The sequence below is a fragment of the Perca fluviatilis genome, chromosome 8, assembly GCF_010015445.1.
Source record: "Perca fluviatilis chromosome 8, GENO_Pfluv_1.0, whole genome shotgun sequence".
Lineage (NCBI taxonomy): Eukaryota > Metazoa > Chordata > Actinopteri > Perciformes > Percidae > Perca > Perca fluviatilis.
In genome coordinates this window covers 29,613,171-29,640,076 of record NC_053119.1, presented here as the reverse complement: position 1 = coordinate 29,640,076, position 26,906 = coordinate 29,613,171, and the positions used below count along the sequence as shown (strand labels likewise).

The window sequence follows — 26,906 nt, the reverse complement described above, 5'->3', positions numbered from 1 at the left end:
TAGCACTTGTTGGCCCTTTTGCCTTCTCTCTGCGGTCCAGCTCACCCCAAACCATCTCGTTTGGGTTCAGGTCCGGTGACTGTGGAGGCCAGGTCATCCTTCTTGGTCAAATAGCCCTTACACAGCCTGGAGGTGTGTTTGGGGTCATTGTCCTGTTGAAAAGTAAATGATAGTCCAACTAAACGCAAAACCGGATGGGATGGCATGTCGCTGCAGGATGCTGTGGTAGCCATGCTGGTTCAGTATGCCTTCAATTTTGAATAAATCCCCAACAGTGTCACCAGCAAAGCACCCCCACACCTTCACACCTCCTCCTCCATGCTTCACGGTGGGAACCAGGCATGTAGAATCCATCCGTTCACCTTTTCTGCGTCGCACAAAGACACGCCGGTTGGAACCAAAGATCTCAAATTCGGACTCATCAGACCAAAGCACAGATTTCCACTGGTCTAATGTCCATTCCTTGTGTTTTTTGGCCCAAACAAATCTCTTCTGCTTGTTGCCTCTGCTTAGCAGTGTTTTCCTAGCAGCTACTTGACCATGAAGGCCTGATTCGCGCAGTCTCCTCTTAACAGTTGTTCTAGAGATGTGTCTGCTGCTAGAACTCTGTGTGGCATTCATCTGGTCTCTAATCTGAGCTGCTGTTAACTTGCGATTTCTGAGGCTGATGACTCGGATGAACTTATTCTCAGCAGCAGAGGTGACTCTTGGTCTTCCTTTACTGGGGCGGTCCTGATGTGAGCCAGTTTCGTTGTAGCGCTTGATGGTTTTTGCGACTGCACTTGGGGACACATTCAAAGTTTTCGCAATTTTCTGGACTGACTGACCTTCATTTGTTAAAGTAATGATGGCCACTCGTTTCTCTTTACTTAGCTGATTGGTTCTTGCCATAATATGAGTTCTAACAGTTGTCCAATAGGGCTGTCGGCTGTGTATCAACCTGACTTCTGCACAACACAACTGATGGTCCCAACCCCATTAATAAGGGAAAAAAATTCCACTAATTAACCCTGACAAGGCACACCTGTGAAGTGAAAACCATTTCAGGTGACTACCTCGTGAAGCTCATTGAGAGAACACCAAGGGTTTGCAGCGCTATCAAAAAAGCACTTTGGGGAAAATATAAGACATGTTTTCAGTTATTTCACACTTTTTTGTTAAGTACATAATTCCATATGTGTTCATTCATAGTTTTGATGCCTTCAGTGAGAATCTACAATGTAAATAGTCATGAAAATAAAGAAAACGCATTGAATGAGAAGGTGTGTCCAAACTTTTGGCCTGTACTGTATATAACTAGAAATAATCTCAGAAATAATTTGTGCGAGAGGTTCTATATATAGTGCAAAGAGTAATGCTAAGATTGGACATCCCTGTCTCGAGTAGCTCTAATATAATATTTTCTGTGATTTACCCATTTATTTTAATCCGACCTGACATTTTTTTTGTATAGTGTACAGATGCTCCTAACAAAGTTGTCATTTATACCAAATCTTTTGAGGACTTTATATAGAAAAAGACAGCTCATCGAATCAAATGCCTTCTCTGCGTCCAGACTAATTAAGAAGGCTACAAGTTTGTTTTGTTGGATATGGAATAAATCCAGTCTGGTCGTTATGTATAAGCCGGGGAATAATATTTTGGCAAGGAAAACTGTATATAATTAATATTCAACATTTAAGACCAAAATTCTAATAATTCTAATTTATCTTTTCCGTCCTTTGGGATGACAGAGATCACTGCTTCGCTCCATGACGGAAGCATTTTGGTACCCTGAAAAGGTAAATTGCAGACCCGGAGAAGGCTTGGCATTAGCTCAAGTCGAAACGCTTTATACCTCTTGGGTGGAAAGCCATCCGGGCCGGTCAACTTATTCGTTTTGAGCCTGGAAATGGCGCTGTTTAAATCTTTTTCAGTTATCGTAGCTGTTAATATTTGTTTTTGTTCCTCAGATAGATAGATAGATAGAACAGGTAAGTTAAGAGTATTAAGGAACTCTCCAATTTGTTGTTCACCTGCTGAAGAAGGTTACGTATATAGCTGGGCTGTCAAATGATAAAAAAAAATGAATCGCGAGTAATCGCCAAATTTCTATAGTTAATTTTATCACATTAATAAAATTGTATTATTTTACATTTCAGAACTGTTTTTAAGTACATATTAACAATGGAAAGCAATTCTCACCAGTGTATCTTGATTGGGTATCAAATGAATGCAAAGAAGATTTCTTTCTGAACTTGTCTTTAAGATTTGTAATTGTTTATTATTTATTTACTGTAAACAAAAGAAAAATGTGTGAATCTGTCATTATTGCACAATTCCTCCAAGTACCTAACCTAACTGAGATGTAACACTAACACTTTGCTGATACAGTACAAACAAAATGGTCCAAAACCAGATGCCACAGCAGGCCATTTGTAACCTTTACATTTTTCTAATAAGGAATGTAACAATTCTCCTGGACAGAAAAGGGGGTGGACAATGTCCCAAATGACAAGAACAGTCACAAAAACGATACAAACAACACAGTCCTAAAACCGTATGCTGATATACATAGTCAATATAGTGTGCAGTAACTCCTAAATAATTTTGATTACTCACTGACGTCCGGTGATCCGGTTAATGAGACAGCTTTTGCACTTTGCAGCAGCTCCAGTTGGGCTGCTTTCTCCGTGGAGTACAGGCTGTGTATGCGTGAAACTACTGCCCCCCTCGACTACTTTTAAAAGTAAACTTTCCATTCAGAATCTCATTAGCATCCATTTCGGCGTCTCATGCTCGCCATCCACTCAAAACGTAACGTTAGCCTACTACTCTTTGGCTGGCTCACAAGCCCAAACAAGTGTGTGCAGCATGCCTGTTGATTTGTTTCCGGTCTAGCTAGATCCGATGTGGTGTTAGATGTAGTTTTTCTAACGTTACTAGTTGTTCCAACAGCATGTGAATAAAACTACAAAGTTTGCTAGGCCAAAAAGAACGTTAATCTCGCGATAAACAATTTACGCCGTTAAAATGGATTTGCATTAATGCCATTAATAACACGTTTAACTGACAGCACTAGTATATAGGGACTTGTAGTACTTCTTAAATGTTTTTTGGTGCATCATTTGAAAGGGAACGAAACAGGCTTTCCAACAGTATAAGATGTATTGCCAAAAAGCATTGTTACCACAGAGAAATAATCTACCAAACACAAATTTCCTTACTTTTTGTGCTAAGTTTATATAGTACAGGCAAGGGGTGCATAGTCAGATAAATCAATACAACCAATATCACAGCTACGCATCCTGTGGCGATCTCTCTTTAACACAGCCTTGACTCGGTTTCACAAAAGCAGAAGTTTCCATGGAGATTTATTCTACGGAAGAGGATTAGGGCCACTGGTGAAAAATATATTTGAGTTCTTACTTAATTCTCAGAATTCTGACTTTATTCTCAGAATTCAGAAAGTCATAATTCTAAGATTAAAGTCATAATTCTGACTTTAAACTCAGAATTCTGACTTTATTCTCAGAATTCCGACTTGTGTAACTGTGTGCTCTCTGCAGATGTAACTCTTGCATTTCACACGAGGTGCTTGTTATACACTTGCATATGCCATGCATAGCTAGATTTGGCATCACAGGATGCCCATCTTTTGATGCCATACTTGGCAGTGGCAAGGGACAGCGCCCCCTGAATTGAACAAGGCTTTCGTCTACAGTGACATGGGGACCAGGATTGTACAAGACAGGTACAATTTTGACCCATTTATCCCTTACATCTCTGATTGCAGCTAGTTTGTCTCTTTCACGTCAACCAGCTCTGGTGTTGTGGAACACCCGAGATATCAAATGAAATGACTCCAGAGACATTGTTGCTCGAAAGACCTGGATCAACAATAGCATTGTCCTCGGTCTGTGAAAGATCCTCTGACTCTGAAACCTCTTCCTCTACATCACGATTACCATCAAAAATATGTGCTAAAACTTCTTGAGTTGCAAATCTTCTGGAGCTCATTTTGTAGTGTGCGTGTCAAAGAGATGACATTACAACAGTAAAGAGGACAAGCGTGAGAAAGCTTCTCCTCCTTTACAAACACACACCTGGTTCTAAATGGGTGTTGAAAGCCAGTCAAATTTCAAATAAATGCAGTCAAAATAAAGGGCATCAAAGAGAGATATTTATTTTGGGTCTTAACAACTACCTTACCACATCAAAGTCTCTGGGTCAAAATGACCCGCAACATCATCTTTGTATTCAAACTCTGAACAGACATTCCACTACACATCAGTGTGTTCTGATTTAACACTTTTATGACCCTAAATGAGGAAATGTCATAAGATTTCATGAAGAAAAAGATAGGTTAACCAGTACTTTGGGCAACAAATTGACCCTTAACATAATACGAGGGTTAAAGTGATAAGACATTATAAAGGGAGTGTGGGATATTGCCTGAGAAAAATCCTTGTAAAAATCCTTAACTAGCTTGCTCCTGACCAGGCTAACAGCCAGGATTTATTAATCCTGGAGCCTTTTCTGTTCACTCAGTACACTGTATAATCTTCCCAAATTAAAGTCTTAGTTCACTGGACCAGTAATACTGTACAGTACATGAAACAACAGGGAGAGGACACCTCAATGGTTTTTGACCTCATATTTTTTGCTAGGGGGAAAAAACTGATGAATACTCTGTTACAGTAATGTTTACAGTATGCATTGAGTTTATCACTTGATTATCTTCATAGTTTCTAGATTTTGGAGTCCAATTTTTCAGCTTCTTTCTTTTCTATGTCCATATATACGAGGAAGCATAGCATATTTGGGAAGAAGCAAACTTGCAATAATAAAACAGCGATTTTATTTTGGGTGGCAGACAATAGCGAACGGACTGAATGATCAACCCAGTCTCACGGAAGTTCGTGAAATGGTCACGTAATTTGATTCATGTACACAAACACGTTTATCTCGTTTTTAGCACGTTTTTTAAACTAATGTATTTCAATGGGAAGCATCTTTCTTGAGCACAGCACAATTCTCACTGAGAATGCGTAGAATTAAAGGAGAACTCCAGGCAATTTTTACGTTAATCTTGATCGCTATAAATATGTGAGTACTGTCGATAACAAAAAACACCCGAACAGAATCGGTCTTAGCAAACTGGAGTTGCTGCAGCTAATGCCCATAGCTCCCAGTTAGCTGAAACGGTAGTTTTGGGGGCATAACATAAAGAGTGCCTTTGTGCCTTAACAGACACAAAATGCAATTAAAATGTTTGTGCAACATGAACAGTGCTCTTACGTGACAACAAGATGCGTTTTCAACTCATACCTCATGCCGGTTGCTAGCTCGCTGTGCTAGCTGGTAACTGCCGTAGGGAGTGTCTTCAGCCAGGCAGGCTTCTGTGATAATCCACACGCAGCAGTTCCGTGTGTATTTGTAGCATATATATCCATTTTGTGTGTGATCCATCTGGCGTTGGTGAGTAGCAGTATGGGCAGTGGCGATCGGTGTGTTAATTTCCTTAGCCGGCCGGCGTCCCTGCTTCTGCTTCCTCCCCGCCCTACTCGCTTGACACGGTGGACAACAATCCAACGAGCGCCCGCTGGTCTGTTGGATGTCCTCCAGAAAGCCTTTCGCGGCAGAAAATTGTAGTTTATTTCCTTCCTTCCCTTGTTATCCAACTTTTGTATTCATAGAAACAGCCCAATTTCAAAGTGGCTTGTTTGGTGCATATTTATCCATGTAGCTCTCAGTCTCGGCCCCCGCTACCAGATGGGTCTGACCCATGAGTTTGCTGGGGGGCAGGGGCAGCACTGCCCCCCTTGGTGGCTGAAACGGTGGAATAATTACGCCTGGCATGACCAGATATTTTATAAATATCTTAGCTAAATAACACAAAACAACTAAATGATGGGAGGTAATACATCTGATTTCATATACTGCTTTAGTAAAAAAAAAAATCCTGGCTGACGATGCGAGCAGCAGGACATAAAAAACAAAAATGAATGTCGCTAGTCTGGACATCTTACCGTGCCAATGTTGCAATAAAGGTTTCCTAAATGCCACATTTGATGTCAGCTTACAAATTGATTGCGGGTTTTATGTAGATTTGGATTTATGTTTATTCCACTTTGTTTCAATGAGAAATCCTAGTGACGAGTCCATAGCAACCAGTTTGTGTGTTGAATGTTACCCAGAGTGCTTTGCTGAATGGTCTCAATGTTTTATTGTTTTATTTCATGTGAATACTAGTACTACAACATTCGTGAGTAAATCTACTGAAATGTCCACCACACCATAATAGAGGAGTGTTATGCGTCAGATGAGAATGCAGAGGTTTAATCACATAGGTCATTGCTGTAAAAAACAATGGTGATCTGTATATCTTTGCCAAGTGCTAACTAGTGCAGAAGGTATCAATAAGTTGTTGGGGCAGGGTCATGATTTTTTTCCAAATCATTTTGGAGGGTCATAGAAAAATTATTACTGGCGAAGGGAGGGTCATGTCTATTTTGACTGAAGGTCCCAAAACTCCTGGTGGCCCCTGAAATAAATAATGAACAGTCCCTTACTAAATCAAACCGTCCCGTTCTTCTTTTACTAAACCCAACCGTCGCTTTCTTGTTTTACTAAACCAAAACAATGCCGTTGTTGTCCCATGTCCCATTATTGGTTTCCTAAACCCAACTGTCCCGTTCTTCTTTTCCTAAACCCAACCCGTCCCGCTGTATAGAGCTATGCAATTGTTGGTATTATATAAAATGTGCTCACCATCACGAAAAAAAAAAACGTGCTGACCATCACTGAAAAAACAAGATATGTTTGCATACGTGTGTACACGAATCAAATAGATGAAATTATGTGACTGTTTCCCGAACTGTTGGAATGAAAGTCTAAAAATATACATTTACGAACCACTGCTCTTAACTGAAACCATTCTGGTCACTTTTAATCCAAAATATACAATTGTTAATGTGTGCAAATTATTAGTAGCCTAAGTCCTTGAATGTTATAATTATGACTGTAACAGTTCAGACTCGTGGTCACATGTCTATTTTTAGGCTTCTTACACATTCAGTCGGTCCGTGATTGGTTGCAACGTTGTATCTCGCTGTTTCATCACAGCGGCCATGTTTCTTACAAATAATGTGTTTCACTTCATCAAACTTCCATAAGAACCTGCTGCTCACTCTGTGTAAAGTATATGCACAATGCGTATTCTCCATTTTAGCATCAGTAAATCTGTGATCGACCTCACTGTCTGTTTAGGAAAGCCGTGAATGCGCATCTATCCAAATTACTTCAGCCTGGCTCGACCTAGTCGCTCCCCCTCAGCCTGGCTTGGCCGTCGTGAAACGCACCAAGCCAGAATGCACAGCTTAGACTAGGTCAAGCCTCGCTTTATCAGTTATCCTGGATTTATAAATTCTACTTTTGTGCAAGATCTGACTCTTTCTATTGTCTACCAGTCTGTTTTTGTTTTGGTTTTGTATTCATCTTCAGGGGGGGAAATATGAACAGCACTGCATTCCCAAATTTACCAATTTCGAAAGGATCTTCATGTTTAAGAGTTTGAAATCCCTTGATCTGACAACACCAGAAACAAACATATTTCAAATAAAGATACTCAGGAGAGTGTAAAAGGAATCAAAGATTGTTTTCATTGTTGCCATCTTTATGACTTATTATTCTTGATTTTTTTGTGTCCCAGGGCTAAAGCTCGAGCAGCCGGCAGTGCAGTCTCTGAACTAGAAGAGTTATCTGAACAATACGAAGACATCATGGAGGACTGTGGGCACGGGAAGTTCCAGTGGACGCTCTTTGTGGTGTTGGGCCTGGCTCTGATGGCTGATGGAGTCGAATGTTTTGTGGTAGCGTTCGTTCTACCATCTGCAGAAAAGGATCTGTGTCTCTCCAATGCAGAGAAAGGAATGTTAGGTAAGGGCTTTAATGATTTACTGTTGCTTACAGTGTGGCTTCTGTGAGAAGACACTTGGTTTTGTGATGTAAAGAAGGATTTGTGTTTGACCACTAGTGAAGTAGTGATGCGTTCCTTTTCTCTAATTGGGCGGAAAATAAGTACAAAGCTGCCTCTATATTGTTCTAAGGGTGTGTGTGCTGTACTGCCTAGAGTGGTGAGTATGGCATGTGTAGAAAAAGTTCCATTCCTGTTACCTCTATGTTTGTTAATCAACCTTTATCAGCAATTTGCTTTCATTTGTTTGTGCTGGCCATTATTTAAGACTTGGTCATTATTGAAGTTACAGCTCTACTTGAGAGTTTATGGCAGTGCTCTGATTTTGTTGCTCTTTTGTATATTTGTTGTAGGAAATACTCAAGACATTTTATAAATCTTTTTTTCATACCCTTCATTGCACTACTTTTTTTTTTTTTTTTTACATGGGGTGGCAAAAGGTCTTGACAGGGTGTCATGGGAAAACGGTACATGGGAATTCCCATATGTTAATGGTTTTAACAAAACAAACAAACAAAAATACTTTAAAACTACATATTGTCGAGCAAATCAGGTATGTCCATTCTGTGATCATGTGAGATCGGAGGCAAGATTCAACATGGTGGCGTCCTACTGCTAAAAAAACAACCTACAACCTGGAATATAAGAGTCTAACAGTTGAGGATTTGACGGATCTCAACCCATTCATTGACCACTACTATCATCTGCAAGCCAACATGGACACGGACTCAGTTAATCCCAACAAAAGAACACAGATGATTTACAAATTACCAATATCGAGGTATGCGTTGTGGCCAGCATCAACAAAAAATTAGACCTTAATGTCTCATTACACAAAGAAGTTAAAGACATACGTGATAGCCTGGACTTTGCGCACCATAACATTGTTACACTACACACAATCAAATCAGGAATTACAAGCCACAAGATTGCACGCAATCACCAAAGAAAACAAATTGATGAAGAACACTATTCTGGATTTACAAACCCATTGAGGCTAGCCCCAGGATTTTTTAAGTTAAATTGAAGACTTTTTAAGACCTTTTTATTACCACCTAGGATGAAATTTACACATGCAACATGTAATACATGTAAGCGTTTAAAATAGTTACTGCAGTCCAAATTCAAAATACTGGAGAGAGTCTCCCCAGGCGGAGACCTCAGCATCCAACAATGTTGCTAGACGCTTGTCTCACATAGCCAGACACAGAGCTCTGTACCCAACTGACAGACACACTTTTTTGGCTTAGAATTACGGTAGGAACCTCTAAAAACCCCACAACCTCGCTAAAACATGTTATTATAATACTCAACAATCATATTTAGTTCACAATACCTTTGTAAGGTGTGCTGTCCTCTAATAATTCAATTCAATTTTATTTATAGTATCAAATCATAACGGAGTTATCTCGAGACACTTTACAGATAGAGTAGGTCTAGACCACACTCTATAAATTCCAAAATCCCAACAATTACAGTAATTCCCTCAAGAGCAAGCATTAGCAGTGGCTATTGCGACAGTGGCAAGTAAAAACTCCTTTTTAGGAAGAAACCTCGGCAGACCCAGACTCTTGGTAGGCGGTGTCTGACGGGGCCGGTTGGGGGTGTGATGAACAGTGGCAATAATAGTCACATTAAAGATAATGGAACAGTGACTTCGAAGGTCATCGTGGAAGTTCATGTCATAGCAGGGCACATCGTGTCATACTGAGTAGTGCAGTCTCCTATACCGGATCCTGACTACTCTGTGCGTATGAACATCACAGCAGGGCGTTGCGGGATGTAACGTGGCGCTGCAGAGCATGGGTGGATGCGGCGGACGCAGCAGGACGCCGCTGGGAAAACATGGGATCATGCAAAATGCGAACACTTTCAACAAAAAGAACTTGTTAAAAGCAAGGGAAAGAAAATAAAGTTCTGACAGAACTCAATGAACGTTGTATACCATATCTAATCCTAAAAGAAAACAGAAAACACAATAAACTTGCTTCACTCGTGGTACCGATGGACGTCTATTTCCTAAATAAAAAATTCTAACTCTTCTAAACGGATTAAAAAACACCGAAACATCCATATGGAATAATCTTTATTATTTGATTCTACCTTATACCCTACATCCCTCCTCTATAACGTAACTCACTGTATTGCTATACAGAAGAATTAACAATGATAAAGTCTTTTGTCATGTTTTCTTTCCTGTCATTGTTATTATTGTTGTTGATCATGTTTTGCTTGCAAGATACACACTGAAAATGGCAAGTTTTAAAGAAAATTTGGCAGGCTTGCTTGGTTCTTTCGGGGAATGATTTTATAGATTTACAAAGGCTCATGGCATTTACATTCTAACTGGGACATTTTGGGACCGATTGGCAGGGATTTGCTATGGACAAAATACGCAAGGCTATACACTGGTAAAAGCAAATTACGTTTAACCATGTATCCAGCTAATTTATATAGCTCACATTATTGTATTGTGTGAACAATTAACTTCATTTAATATTGTTTGTCGGTTTATTTTGCAGGGTGCAAATGTTCCAGCAAAACAAGTTCCTTACCGAGACTATTTTGCAGAGCCACCGTCTTTGCGACCAGAGCTTAGACGATTGTGATTCGTTTAAAGAAATGCAAACAACCCATAGCTTTTTTTCTCCTATCCAGGAATGTATGTGTTGTGTGGCCAGATCTTACTCCGCAGCACTGTAGAGATAGGTCTGACAATGCTAGACTAAGGCAATTAAAGCTGCTGTAGGTAAGATTGTGAAGATCCAGGACTTTGCCAACAAATTTGAACATCGACAACTTCTCAGTCCCTCCCCCTTTCTGCTGCAGCCCAAACCGTCTCCTAAGCCCCGCCCACACAACAGAGTTTGACAGAACTGCCTAGGCATGTCAGACAACATGTTCAATAACTAAACACTAAAACAACGTTAACTTTACTCACCAACAGTAAAACAATGCTAACTAGCAGGCTACCGTTAGCCATTTCAGCATCACATCTGACCGACCACTTTGCAAACGTTACTATTATCCTCACCAACATAGCTTTGTTGCTACCGCCACCATTGAAAAGCCACTCCAATATTCACCGGAGTTTGGGGAAACCTTTCTGCAGCTCGTGCGCTGGGAAGGGGGAGGGGAGAACACTATTATATGCATGTGCCTGAGCAGTGATTGACAGGCAGATAGACACCACCTGTGGCCCTGATTGGAGAAAATCAACCGGGAGCGGTGGAATTTTGCCAATCGCACTACAGGCTGTAGGAGGTGCCAGAGGAGCTGTTTTTTATTTTATTTTACATAATTCATGTAGTTCTACTGAAACATAGGGTCAGTTTCAGCAAATATGACAGAAAGTTAGTTTTATAAGACTTACCTACTGCATCTTTAAACGTGGCCAAAACATCAAATAATGAGGTAAACGTATTTTATAGAAATCCCTGTGAGCTAAAACGTTCAGATTCATATTAAGCAGTGCCAATGGTATGAATTGGTACACACTTCCTGTCTCCTAAAGGAAAGTGGCCTCGTTTGAACGTGTAGTGAACGTGCATGGATGAAAAGTTATATTTGAATAATTTATTAATATGTTCTTTTGCTAACTTAAGATATTTACAGAGCTAAAAGACATATTTAGCATCACGGAGATTAGTTTTATTAGGGTGTTCATGAACGTTAGTTGAAGTTAGCTTCTCTTTGTTCCCAGATCTCACTGGAATTTAAAAACTCAGCGCGAGTAAATATGGCAGCAGCGTTTGGTGAGCAAAAAAAGGCAAAACCAACTCCGTTGTCTGGGAACAGCTAACGTTAGCTAACCCTGCGGTCCCTCTGCCTTTGCCCCCCCGCTGTAGTATACTGTCTAGATACGTTGTATTCCCCCGACACGCTGTATTCACTTACTGTTTAAAACTTTTTCCAGCTTGGTGGGGGTGCATAGGCATACTGCTCAAAACCAACATGAAAAAACATAGTAATGTTCCCTCAGCATTTAGTTTTGTTGTTAAACTGTATGTAAATGAGCAGGGACGTTAAATCACCTGTTTAACGTAACGTTACTCTAAGGTACCGTCTATGTGCTGGATTCTTCCTAAGGTTAGCTAGTAGCCCACTGACGGCGACATTATTGTTGATATTTTGACACAATGTTTAGTAATGCCAGTAGTAGTGGTCATAGTGAGTGAACATGTGATGTGAGATGCACATTGTGTTATGTCTGTGGAACTGTTCATTAGCTGTCTAACGTTATGTGTGATATCTTTAAAGCTGAACCGACTCACAGTAGTAAAACAGATTGTATTCTGATCCAAAGACTCTTTCTGTGAGATAAATGACACTAACAGATTATACCGTGGACACTATCCATTATTTCCAAATGTTAATGTGTAATCGTGTTAAATAATCGTGATTTCAATATTGACCAAAATAATCGTGATTATTATTTTTTCCATAATCGAGCAGCCCTACCATGACGTCACGATGGACATGTGCACTAGCAACAGTTTGTTTGTGTTGTCGTAGCAACCGGTACCAACATGCCCGTTCATGAGTTTCTCTCTTGTGGCGAACTCATGAACTCGCCGTTTCATTGTCTAAAATAGTCACTAACATTAAACATTGTGTTTTCGTTGTTCCTGATCGTTTACATGCTTATCTAAATAAACGAAGGATGTATTTAGACAACCAAGGAGATGTATTATTATGTCGTGCTACTAGCTAGTAGCTAGCGCTAGCTACTAAGGTTAGCCTGCAGTTTCGTGAACAGAGCTTCTCTTAACGTCCATGGCTTCATCTCTCATCCACGTTACAGGCTTTACAGCATACATACATCCATACATCCCTTGGATGTATCATAAAATAATACTATGGATGTATTAATAGAACACATGGTGAATTACAACCATTAGCTATATCCATTGTTACAACTCCAGGACCTTGGGAGAAAAAGTAAAATCAGCATTCGCAGTGCAGGGTGACATGGGCGGTCGCAGTCCCGCTGGTCTACTCGCGTCCATTATGTGCGTTCATCATGGTTAGTTTAATAACTCTGGATTCGACTACTAGTGAAAGTTAAAAATTTTAAAAACGTGACGTTTTAAATAAGGAACCTTTAAGTGTTTGGGCTGGTAAGTTGATGTACCCCAAAAAAAATTATCCGCTGAAATTTTCTGAAAAGTTTCTTTCGCCACGCAAAGTCCATGGGAAAAGTCTTTCTGGGCCAGAGCGGTACAGTTCCACCGTTAAGCCCATGGTTGCTTTAAGACATGGCGCTGTTCCTGGGGGCTGCAGTGCACCGGAAATTCCAGGAAACACGCTGGCCAATCAGAGCAGACTATGCTTTTTCAGGAGGAGGGATTAAAGAGACAGGTGCTCCTACAGAGTGTCTCATACAGAAGGTGGTATTCACCTTCTGTATGGGGGTGAGCCTCTCTTCACAACCAAGGGGGTAAGCTTCGCTTCAGAACTCGAACCGCCTATGGTGCCATTTTGATGCTACAAAGCGATGTAAAAAGAGTTTATTACATTTATTATTTATAATAAATTATTTGTATAGCATTGTCATTTTCACAATGCCTGGCTCCCCCTGGCAGTCATCTTCTATCTCTGAAAGTACACAAAAGAAAAGACATCAGTATTGACAATATTAAAGCAGCGAGAATCAACTGTATTTTAAGTTAGCATTCCACTGACTAGCATTCATTTTGACGTCACTTGACAGTGAATAACTTTACATCTGAAGCTTTTAAAGACTCTATTTGTCCATTGTTTATTTCTAAAGAAACATGACAATGTATAAAAGGCTCCATTACCTTGTACCTCACGTTATGGCTCCGTAGCAGACGTTTTTGTAAAAATAACGATTGTGTCACATAGTAGAGGAATTACCGTATATTAGTACAGGAGAAGCTCGCAGGCAGTTTCGACTTACATGAGCTGTTTAGGTTTAATTACTACTGTTAACTAGCATTTTAGTTAGCAATAATTAGCCTGTGCCCATGTTATCTCCTTACATATACCTACGCTCTCCGTCTCTGCAAGATTGGGAATGATTGAGATTTCTCTTGGCACAGCTACCAGAACACTTACAACTTTCAGACACGTTGCTCACGTCACATTTACGTTGTCTCTCTCAGTTGGAGGCTGTGCAGTAAAGCTAGCGATCACCGGAAAAGTGCTTCTAATTGGTCTCCGTCCAGAGCAACGGGATCTGTTGATCCATTCTTATATACCGTCTATGTCCACAATGCGTACCTCCTATGGCGCCATTTTGATGCTACCTAGCCCTCACCCGCTGCTAGCATTTTATTGACTGCTATCCATTTTGACAGCAAATAACTTCACATCTGAAGCGTTTAAAGACTTTATTTCTCCATTGTTTATATGTAAAGAAACACAACAATGTATAAAAGGCTCCATTACCTGGTATCTCGCGTTATGGCTCCGTAGCAGACGTTTTTGTAAAAATAGGCTAACGATTGTGTCATAACCATGCGACTTACTGTCGCATAGTAGAGGAATTACCGTACAGTACAGGAGAAGCTCGCAGGCAGTTTCGACTTACATTAGCTGTTCAAGTTTAATTACATATGTTAATTAGCATTTTACCTAAAGTAATACTAGTAAATAATAATAATAAATTGGTCTAGGTCAGCCAAAAGGCTACTAAAAACCAGGGATGATGTGGGAAAAATGTCAGACACCTCAGAGAAAACAACCACAAGAAATTAGAGTTAAATTATTTGTTTATAATAATAAATGTAAAAAGAGTTTATTACATTTATTATTTATAATAAATTATTTGTATAGCATTGTCATTTTCACAATGCCTGGCTCCCCCTGGCAGTCATCTTCTATCTCTGAAAGTACACAAAAGAAAAGACATCAGTATTGACAATATTAAAGCAGCGAGAATCAACTGTATTTTAAGTCAAGAACTCAAAAAAGCTACATAGTTTTGTATACATTTGTCCATGCACTCATCAAAATAGTAATGATAATACTAAAGAAAGAGAAATGGCTTTTTTTCCCCCAAGACATAGAATTCCACAACCTAAGTTAATTGTTAAATGTTAAAAGTAGTGCTGTCAGTTAAACGCGTTATTAACAGCGTTAACGCAAACCCATTTTAACGGTGTCAAATGTTTTTTAGTAAGATTAACATTCTTTTTGGCCTAGCAAACTTTGTAGTTTTTTTCACATGCTGTTGGAACAACTAGTAATGTTAGAAAAACTACAACAACACACCGGATCTAGCTAGAACGGAAACAAAACAACAGGCACACCGCACACACTTGAGTAGTAGGCAAGCGCGAGACGCCGAAATGGATGCCAATAAGATTCTGAATGGAAAGTTTACTTTTAAAAAATTGTCAAGGGGGACAGTAGTTTCACGCATACACAGCCTGTACTCCACGGAGAAAACAGCCCAACTGGAACAGCTGCAAAGTGCAAACACTACATTGACTATATATTAGAGTTGAGCCGGATACTCGGCTGAAACGAGTATCCGGTACGGATAAAGCACTTTTGCCGAGTACGAGTATTATACGAGTAATACGAGTCAATATCTGTGCTCGGATTGAATAAAAATCCTCATTGGGTAGCTGACTGTGTCTGCGTTCTGTGATAGGCTAGTCAGTCACAGCGCCCCTCCTCCCCACACATACAGATGTATTGTGTTGCTGTGTCCCGCTCCGCTCTGCTCACTCACACACAGAACACTGAGAAGAGAACAGCTCTCTCTGTCTCTCCCTCAGTCACTCAGGTTCAAGGGTCTTTTCCGTTAGGTTTCTTCAGCTTCAGGTTTGTTTTTTACTTCGGTTTGTAGTATTAACTTATTAACCAGTAGAGTTCTGGTAAACGTGGGGTTTGTTCAGACATGGTGCTTGGTAGAATGCGACTCGCATTGCGTCTCTGCCTCCGGAGATTTTTTTTCTTTACGCACTGAGGGCCTGATTTACTAACACTAGCGCAGTTTGCGCTGCATCTGTTTATGCGAGTTCGGTAATAGCGCACGCTATGCTTCCACAGTTTGCGTAGTATTTATCAACCCTGACACCCATCAGGCAATCAGCGTCTTTCTCCGCCCACTATACCGTAAATTGCGCTGTAGCAAAGCGGTACATGTGCTATGATACGGCTGAGTGCAGACTGCGATATTCCCACTGCTGATGCTATGACTGTTTGAAATTATCCTGATGCCAATATTTGTAATGTAGCGAGGAGTTTAACAACTGCTGGAATGGGATGTGAACGCTGAGTGGGAGATTCAATTTCATCTTTGATTTCTTCCAGTAACTCTAATATTGCATGGCTGCTTGATCTGTAACGCTAAATGATGTTGTGTTCACTGACAAAGTGTGATTCTTCTGTAAAAAATATTTTCAGCCTCGCCTATGTCTTCGTCTTGCTGAAATTACTGTTGCCATTTCACCAGCGGCATAAAGGTCTACGAGGAAACTCGACTGCGGCTGGTTTAGACCTGCTTTAAAGAGGCGGAGAATTTCCCCCCAGAATAGAGGCGCGCTCTTACTGACAATCTTTGTAAATACCACGGAATATATAATTAGGGGCACTTTGCGCTTATCCTCCCACCTTTTTGGGTGAAACTCCCACTTTCCCCACGACCCTCCCACGAACGCATATTGAAAGCGCAACTTGTCTCTTCTCGCTCATGTGGCAGACAATCTGCGATTTTACCCAAGTGCGCCGCTGTTTGTAAATAGCCCGCATCGGTTAAGACGTCTTTGCGACCAATTAGCGTCTGGAAACAGGCGCAAACGGCTTGATAAATCTAGCCCTGAGTGTCTGACACTTTCTGGTCGTCATTAAAGACAATGCAGACCTGAAAAAAACTGTCGGACTATTTGATCCGTGGAACACAGTAGTCCCCCCGCCTCTCTTTCTCTCTCTCTCTCTCTACTCACTCACTCACTCACTCACTCACTCACTCACTCACACTCACACACACACACACACACACACACACACACACACACACACACACACACACACACACACACATACCTGGTGTGGAAATAAAAAAAATAAGAAAGTACCAAAAAAAAAAAAAAAACACACTGATCATAAAAAAATTAAAAGTTAAAATAAGAAAGTTATGTTGAGTATGAAAACTCTTGTTCATTACATTTTACTTCATAATTGCAACCGCATGTGTTGTATTCATTGTTGCATGTATATATAGTTAGTTTGTTATCGTGATCAAAACCATTGATCTGAAGCTCAATGCTGATGCTGTCATGTAAATAGTTTTCTAATCAGCAATAAATATAACAATTTCTGATCAACCCATATCAATTGCATGCTTAAAATAACATACCGGTTAAAGCCCCGCCCATTTCAAGACAACCCGACCCACTTCCGGGTAAAAATCCTGTCCACTTCCGGGTTAGGCCCCGCCCAGTCCGAGTACAGATAATTCATATGGTTAACAGATACAGATAATGCTGTACTCGCTCATCCCTACTATATATATAATATATATATATATATATATATATATATATATATATATATATATATATATATATATATATCTCAGCATACGGTTTTAGGACTGTGTTGTTTGTATTGGGTTTTTTGACAGCATTTGTCATTTGGGACATTGTCCACCCCCTTTTCTGTCCAGGAGAATTGTTACATTCCTCACTAGAAAAATGTAAAGGTTACAAATGTTCTGCTGTGGCATCTGGTTTTGGACCATTTTGTTTGTACTGTATAACCAATGTGTTAGTGTTACATCTCAGTTAGGTTAGGTACTTGGAGGAATTGTGCAATAATGACAGATTCACACATTTTTCTTTTGTTTACAGTAAATAAATTAAAAACGATTACAAATCTTAAAGTCAAGTTCATAAAGTAACTTTCTTTGCATTCATTCTTTGATTCCCAATCAAGATACACTGGTAAGAAATGCTTTCCATTGTTAATATGTACTTAAAAACAGTTCTGAAATGCAAAATAATAACATTTTATTCATGTGATAAAACATGCGATTAATCGCGATTAACTACAGAAATTTGGCAATTAATCGTGATTTAAAAAAATTTATCGTTTGACAGCCCTAGTTAAAAGTTAAATGCCAAGCACGTAGTTGTGAATAGTAGTGAAGTTAGTCTTATTTTAAAATGTTACCTCAAGCCTTGTAATGTATGGCCTGCTTTCTGGAGAAAGAAATCAGCTGCCGTCTCAGCTGGAGTCCTGAAGAGCTGCCGTGTGTTTTCTGAAAGAAAAAGAATCAGACATAACTTTTCATTAGCTGATGTTGTCCTCACTTGGGTTGTCAAATAGGTGAACAGTTGGCCAAATGAATACCAAGAATGATGCATAGTGCAATTCTATACCTATACCTATACTTATAACCTCCAAAAAGCTTTTAGTAGCTTATTTGGGGTTCCCCATTTCACGCGGCTTGCATATGATCATTATACCTTCTGAAATTGTGTTTAAGGTCCCATTAGGTCCACCGGAAGGGGCATGACTTCGACTCTAATAGGCCTAGTATTTTTCTGCGACAAGGCAAATCAAAGTGCTTAACATAAAACACTATTTTTTCATTAGTGGTATTTTTATTGTATAAATTCTCACGTACAATGTGCAGCAATCTTTCACAGACGCGGAGCAGTAATTACTACGTCACTTCCGGACTATTCAGCTGATTTTTTGAAACATTATTACGGTGCATAACTTACTGGAACAAAACTGAGCAACGTGTTGTTGCTGGTGACAAAACCACTGATTAAATATGTACATTGAAGCAATATTGGTGTTAAAGACCCGCTGATCGCTGTCCGATTCTCTGATATGAATGCCCGCATTGCATTGTGGCTTAGAATGTGCCCCGCTTGGCCCGTGTTCTGTCTTACAGCATACTGTGATATTTCACCGGTAATAAGACCGAAATAATATTATTAAAATAAAGAAATGATAACCTCTAAATAAATGTTGATGTAGCGTTATAGTTTATAGTTTTAAAAAATATCAATACACAACTAAGCAGTCCATCTTCCCTGGCAAAAAGACCAAAATAATAACATTAAAAGAAATACATATAAACCATGATAAGATCTTGTGAATAAATGTTGATTAAAACAGCGGTTATTGGGCTAAACACACCAATAATAGCAAAGCTGTATACAGCTTCTCTGCTGCAGCCCGACTGAAAGAATTGTGCTGTGATCACGAAAGATACTTCCCACTGAAATAGATTAAATTACGTGACCTTGACCATGAACTGCCGTGAGACTGGATTGATTACTAATGATTGATAGAATAATTGTTAGTATATATATTTTTTTTATCTGAACGATTGTATTTTTTAAAGGGGTATACTATGTGCTTATTGTTTTGACATGTACAGGGTTCAAAATTAAATTTCATGATGTTAGCTGTATGTTCTGTATTTTGTATAATAAGTTATTTTGTTAAACATTTTTGAAAAAGAGAGCTGGTAAAATGTAACCATGTCTTTAGTATTGTAAATTTCAAGAGATAAATGTTAAACTTTAACATTCTGGGAATGTATTATTTAATATTAATGTATTTGTACTATCACTAAAGTGGCTATTGCAAATATTAGCAGGGCTCTGGAATGATGCCTGTGTCATACGTATTTCGAAGTACAGCTGTGATTTCTCTACTCAAGGCAACATAGGACATTCTGGAATCAAACACACGCTTCAAAGACACCACTGCTGACTGCAGTGTCATGCCTTGCACTTTGTGAGCTGTGCATGCAAAGGCCAACTTCATTGGAAACTGCCTTCACACCACTACTTTCTTACACAGTCTTTCCTTACTTCTCTCTATGTAGACCAAGTTATCTGATGCCCCTTGTATCTTAAGGTGGAATTTCTGTCCTGCAGTTGGACTGTTCAATTGAAGTCCAATCAGCCTCACTGTCGATTGTCCACTTTGCTCGTCTGTCACTATGTTGGCAATTTTTTCAAATGTCCCATTAACGATCCCATCTTCCACATCCAGGTTCCTGATCACCATAACCCACACTCCGTGTGGGGCTTGTATGTAGTCAGGCAAATCTCTTTTTGTGCCTTTGATGGATCCTTGCTGCATCATTTCCCCTGTGGTGGGTTCTTTTGTAAAGTCATCTGCCTTAATGTTTACAAAGTCAGAATAGAGGGCAGCCACGGTTGCAGAATTGTGCACATCAACCTCTTTGTTTGTTGCAAAGATATGTAGGACATTAGGTGGCGAGTCTTTGACATCAATGATGGCCTGTTTGAGCAAAGCTCTGTCATTGTCGCTGAGTTCATATGTCTTTTGCTTTACCCTCATCCTGTTTAGGAGCGCTGCAAATGCAAGATCATCTTTCTGGCACATGATCTGTGTCAGGTTGACCATTTGAAAGTTGTCTTTCCAAAGGTCGAGCACATCCTCCTTTTACACACAGAGTGGTTTGGATCTACCAAAGGGTGGACGTTGGTAGAAGTCTCCTACTGCTAGGCCAGACATTCCTCCAAATGGTTTCTTATTGCCTTTTATCTGCTGCAATCTCCAGTGGACAATAGGCAAACAACACCTTAGTAACCATGGATATTTCATCTATTATGAGAATTTCTGCATTGGATAATGTTGCTCTTACTTCAGCTAGTCTAGTGCATTTCCAAGTCCTTGATATGGTGGTTTCAAACTTCTTGGCAGTTTAAGCATGGAGTGCAAGGTTTTCCCAGAGATGTTGAAAGCCGCAGTGCCAGTGAATGCAGTCAGTAGCACGGCAGGCGTAGACATGTCTGCTTGGTCACGGAATCTGGGGAGTTGGCGCAGAATCTTGGTTGCCTCCTCGTATATACACTTAATTACATGTGATTTTCCACAGCCAGCTTCTCCTGAGACAAAGTACAAGAACTGTTCAGGATTGTGGCCCCAGACATGCTTGAAGCACCATTCTCTCACAGTGTAGAAAATGGATGCCTGTGTTTCATTGAGGCTTTAGTACAACTTTTTCACAAAGTCCGGGCTCAACTTTGGTGCCTCTGTTGGTGGTGCTGCTCCTCTGCTTTCACGATTGACTTGGAAGTCGGGTACATTGTCTTGCTCATTCTCATCATTGGGATTAATGGGTTCTAGCTGTGCTAGACATTCCAAACAATCCACCTCAGCCTCGGGTGCAAAATAGCTCCATGCATTAATCATTGGTCCTTGCTCTTGAATCTTTTCCATTGCCTTCTCCATTTGTCATGTCCTTCATAGCATTTCTTCATGATCTTAACAATGTCTTTGACGCAATAGCTGCTCGTATGTTGGGTATTGTTCGTTTTTCAGGTCATCATTCGATCTGTGTGCAAAATACAGTTTCAGCAACCGGCCATAATACTTTTCTGTTTTTTTCTTTTCTGAGAAGCGGGGAAATCCAATGATGGCAGGTTTTCCTACAGTTCTTTTTTGAACGTGTCCTTTGTCATTCAAAAGGGGAATGGCATGTTTGCCTTTAGTTTGCTGTCCATACAGAGTCCTGTACTCTGAAGCAAACTCAGCCAAACACATACCTTCAAACTCAGGTGTTTCAGGTCTCTGTGCATATTTCTGTGGTAATCCTGACATCCACACTTCCTCTGCGTCTGGTGCGATGCCCTTTAACCTGCTCATGGGGAGACTCATCTTCAGTGCGTCATCATCAGTCTGTATAAACATCCCATTGCGCGAACACTTTTTCAGTGGCAAGCTGCATGTCCGTGCCACAGACTCTTGAGTGCTGACCTGTCTGTGTTTAGAGTAGGCCTGCATTATTTGCTTCAGCTCATCACATTCATTCACATCTGTGTTCTGCACATCGCGAATGACTTTGTTCAGGAACTCATTCATCTCATGTTCTGGCTTTGACACATATGACATAATGTACATGATGCAGCTGAATTCATCAAGTACATATTGAATGTCCATGTTAGCATTCCATGCTTTCAGCAAATATGCATTGTATCCATTGACCCAACAGTCCTTTGGATCACACTTCATCATAACGACATTAGTACTGGTTAGATCAGTGACGCATGTCATATATTCTTCATGGGTCAAGTTGCATTTTTCCAGCAGCTCTGACAAGTTGTTAAATGAAGCATTTGGGTCACTAATCAAACTCCTCAGAGTTTGTAGCTTTTCCTTGGCCAACCTTTGTTGTCTTTAAAGAGGTCTTTTTTGGATTTTGACTTTTTGCCTTTTTCCACACTGTTGCTTTGCTCTTTGTCATCATTTCCACTGTTGCTTTGCTTTTTATCGTTGTCATCATCACAAGCATCATCTTCTGGGTGGGTGATGTTGGTTCTGTCCATGGGTAGTTTAGGGAACCCAAATCTCCACAGGACATTGCCTTTCTTGCATGATTTTGAATGATTTCTGCTGTGAACCTGGACCTCCGACACAATTTTGTGGAGCTCAGGGTCTGCATTTAGATCAGGCATCTGGCATGTTATGTATTTATCAACAAACTTGCACGGATCTTTGTCATCATCTTCTCCAAATTCAGGTGCACATTTGACTAGGGCTGAAACGATTCCTCGAATAACTTGAATAATTCGATTACAAAAAATCCTCGAAGCAAAATTCTTTGCCTCGAAGCTTCGTTAAATCAAAGGTTGTCGGCTCACTGTGTTTCCGCACAGAGGATTATTACTAGCGCACAACACAAGCACAGACAGTATATAAACACAAGACTGGAGGCCCAGATTACAAATGAAGGAAGACGAAAATAGCGAGGGTCTAAGAGAAGAGACAGGCGAGAGAAAACAACAGAAAGTTTGGGATCATTTTAGACTGCAAACATGCTGCTACATCATCTCCGTAACAAACCTCCAGTGTACTCATCCATTCCACGGAGCCAACCCGACACAAGGTAGCTAACGTCTGCTGCTCTTGTCCACCGCGATGTTTTACACAACTAGCCTACAGCATGCTACTCTGCTAATAGCAATGTTTTACCAACAAGCTCAAACGAAAGCTGTCGGTTTGTAGTCTAACTGTTTATTAGTTTGCTTCTAATCTTTGGAAACTTAGTTGCTGCCGGAGACAAACCGGCTCCTCCCCCCAGCATGGCTACTTATTATGCACGTGAATGACGTCATCATGCATTTTTATTATTATATATATATCTTTATTCTTTCTCCTCACCATAGATATAGCTATGCTCCTCACTGTGTATTAGGCTTCTGAAAATGTGTCCCCCAGAACAGTGTAGTTGAATGGCCCTGTAAGCTTCGTACAGTCACATTTACCCTCTGGTCAGTGAACAGCTCTTTTGCATATCCAGTCTAAAGAGCCAGAGGCAAGAAGGGGAATGGGGTGAAAAGTATTAACATTTGGGCCACCAAAAATGTACTATTGTAATGTTTTGTTTTTTTTAAGGGTCTTGGAATTTGGCAATAAAATTTTTTGCTTTTTCTAAAAAAGGAAACCTGTCTTTTTTATATAACAAGCAACAGGTTTCCTTTTTTTTAGTAAACAGCAATAATAAATATTTACTATTGCTGTTTACTAAGTATTTCTTACTAAATATTTCTTATGCGATTACTCGATTAATCAATGGAATAATCGGTAGAATATTAGATTATTAAAATAATCGATAGCTGCAGCCCTAGTGTATACTATGTGAGAGTATATGTGGAGGCACTGTATGCTATGCACTTTTATTTCTGTATTTGTAACAGTTCAGTTACCTTGAAACACTGGGTGATCTATCTGGTGATGATGGGGGGGGTCAATGCTCCTCACTCTTTGCCTGTGTCTTTGCTGACGGACCCTCCATGCCTTTCGCTCATATCTCTTCTCCCTTTCACTCAAATCACTTATTCTCTTTTTTTTTGTGTGTCAATGTCACTGACATAGCTCTGTTTCCTTTTCTGCAAATACTCTGCTCTGCGTTCAGGATCAGCATCCCTACGCTTTCTGTATGGTCGCTGTTTCTCAGCTGCACTCAGTTTAGCCATACCCTCAATTTAGTTAATACCTGACCAAAGGAGAATTAACAATGATAAAGAAAAGTTAGAATCACAAAATTGTAGTGCTATTTTATGCAAAAGAACTAAATGAATAAGCTTTAAACATAAGGAAGGTAACACCAGTGACAGTAACAGCAGTGACAATTTTCATGAAAACTGCTTTTTACAAAATGGCTGCTGCAAGGTATCAAACCACATGTTGTCAATCATGGTATACTCACTAAATTAAGTAATTTAATCCATTTGTATTCTAGTTTTTTACAATTCCCAAACAATAAAGGAGGTCATACCAGTGACTTAAACTAAAAGCTTCATATGAAATCATGAGATAAATGAGAATATTTTTGATAACTAAAAAGAGACAGTGGACTTACCATGGCTTCTCTTCATAGATCTCCAGGAAATTGGAAGAAGGAAGTCAAGTGATGTCATCAGTGTGATTTTTATTTCAAAATAAGAGCTTTTTTGTTAAACGGTAACACCAGTAACAACTCCAGGGGACCACTACTTTCATTATATATTTTTTAATATTTATTTAGCATTTTGTTTTTTAATGTAATTTACATCATATATTTGATAGTTATGGACACATTATTGTATTTTAAATGGAAGAAAACACTGGTTTTGACCTCAAAATAAAGCATTTTCCCTCTGTACATGACTGTGGGGACGAGCACTTCTGTGGTGCTTGGAATTCTAATTAATTAATAAAAATCAAATATTGCCACATTTATGGCTAAAGAAGGTGTAATTGTTCAAATAACATATTGTTTCATTTTAACATATAAAAAAATTCTAATCCTAAAGTGTTTTTTTAAGTGTAATATTTCTGTAAAGGCTAGGGACAGAAAAATGGACGTTTCTGTAGAATGACCCAGCGATGCTAACGTACGTCATGACCAAACGTTAGCGATTGGTCATGGCAGATCCAGAGTGGCTCTGGGCAGATCCAATAGTTTTAAACTTTAACAGAGTACCCGCCTTCAAGGAAGTTAACAGTTGTCAATGAAGAGTGGCCAGACTCTGTACAAATGAAATGTGCGAGTCTGGTAGGACCATGTGAGTGAAAGAAAGCATTAAAATTTGCCAAAGAAAATGCTCCATATACAAACATCAAAATGGTATTTTTAGTGCTACTGACTTCATAGACCATTACTCACCAATAACTGCTCAAATCCGTCAAATCTGTTAGTGAAAGAAAGCATTAAAAACTTCCCAAATAAAATGCCCTGCGTACTAACGATACCTAACGTTAACTATATAACGTTACTATTCTTGTAATACTTTAAAAGTTTGTTATGACAATTCCAGCTCCGAAACTAAAATTAAGACTCTAACCTTAGCAATGCAAAGAGAAAACACCACGGAGAGTGAGAGCTATCACCAAAACAAAAAACTTATGATTTTAATAACAAAATACAAATCCTCCTTACAAATAATCGCATTATCACACATGTAACTTTACTCTTTAGCAGAAATACAAAAGTGCAAAACGCATGAGAGCCACCCCCACAAAACCAACTATATTTAATGGGCTAGCTAGCTAACACTACCATGACCAGTGTTGGGGAAAGTTCACTTTCTACATGAACTAGTTCAAAGGTCAGTTCACAAATTTTAAAATGAACTAGTTCAGTTCATAGTTCATACTTCAAAATTTTGAACTAAGTTCACAGTTCCAAAAATGAACTAGTTCATAGTTCTTTTTTTTCATATGTTGCTTCAGTTCAATGTGCCGTTTCAGGTTTGCTGTGGATGTGACTGAAGTGCGGATTTTCTTTTTGAAAGCCGGCGGGCAAATTTTTCCCATCCTCACCGAACTTGTCATAAAACTTGTTTAAATGATCATACAACGCCTCCTTGCTGCTTCGTCGCCTCCATGCTGCTGTCTCCTACATGCTGCATTTTGTTTTGATAAAGCATGCGGCGGTGCGACACTCGTGGCTGCTGTCAGGGCCGGCGATTGCTATAGGCGACCTAGGCGATTGCCTAGGGCGTCAAAAGTGTTGGGGGCGCTGTGTCGCCCTTAGGTCTACTTCCCATTAATAATAGAATTAGAACGACAAGCGAAATAAAACATGTTTATTAAACATGATCATCCTAAGGCGCCCCCTCAGCCACACGTTTACTTGTCAACCTTTCATTACGCGACGTTTCCAGTCTATGGGTCAGACTCAAACACACGGAGCTCTGAAGCAGACTTGTGCGTCGCTTGGTGTCCACTCTCGCTGTAAAAATAGAGACGAGCAGCGGCACAGACACGGAGCTGCTGCAGTGCGTCGTCCATGGTCTGTGCAGTTTCAGGTTTGTAATGGACGCGTTCTGCTGTGGGCATGCTGCGGCAGATGTGTCCCTATTTCTGCGTAGTTTTGTGCTTCCACCTCTGATGTAGAGCAGCGTAGCCTACAGCCACTTCCCTAAAGTTTCTCATTCAGAGACCACCGTCCCAAACGGGGCTGTGTCTGTCAGGAGGTCTGACATCTACTGTATCAGCAGAGCAATCACGTAATGCACAGCAGACTATGGTGCAGGTGGATTATTTTCTGAAATATACTGACTTTATTCTTGTAATAATCTATTGTATTATCACTTTATTTTTCTCACAATATCACAACTCCTCCAAACCTCAGAGAACACAGATGAGATATACTGTATTTTGAATGTGCACAAAGTTTTGAAAATGAGCAGAAATCTTGCTCAAACACATCTGAAATATTACAATCCAGGGGTTTATTAATTCATTAAAATGAATTAATGTATCATTCAGGTGAATCATTTTAATATGCACATTTAAGGTGGTTGCTTCCTCAACAAAAGAAGCATAAGTGGGAAGAGTAAATGATGCCTAGGCTACATGTGTGCTGACTCAGATATAATTAGAAACATCGATCCAAAGGAGAATAAATAGATGAAAGTAATACAGAATGCCTGAGAGCCTTACTGCAAAATATCCCATTATGTTTTTATATTTGGATTGTAATCTATGT

The 26,906-nt window shown here is 39.7% G+C and overlaps 1 protein-coding gene and 1 long non-coding RNA gene across 3 annotated transcripts in view; one reads left to right on the top strand and one right to left on the bottom strand.

Annotated features, from left to right (window-relative positions):
- The window catches only part of LOC120563826 (synaptic vesicle glycoprotein 2B-like), a 143,911-nt gene that overhangs the window by 70,136 nt on the left and 46,869 nt on the right, over positions 1 to 26,906 (top strand). The window contains exon 3 of the mRNA XM_039808241.1: positions 7,694 to 7,920. Within this exon, the coding sequence (XP_039664175.1) occupies positions 7,694 to 7,920 (227 nt within the window). The remainder of the gene's footprint in view (positions 1 to 7,693; positions 7,921 to 26,906) is intronic.
- On the bottom strand, positions 13,518 to 24,342 carry LOC120563827. 2 transcript variants are annotated; one of them, XR_005640012.1, is made up of 4 exons: positions 24,294 to 24,342; positions 18,107 to 18,194; positions 14,728 to 14,808; positions 13,518 to 13,555 (listed from the first exon to the last, which is right to left on the bottom strand). It is a non-coding gene; the product is annotated as an uncharacterized LOC120563827 (long non-coding RNA). The 2 variants fall into 2 exon arrangements; XR_005640013.1 differs by lacking the exon at positions 13,518 to 13,555 and having other exon boundaries at positions 14,677 to 14,808.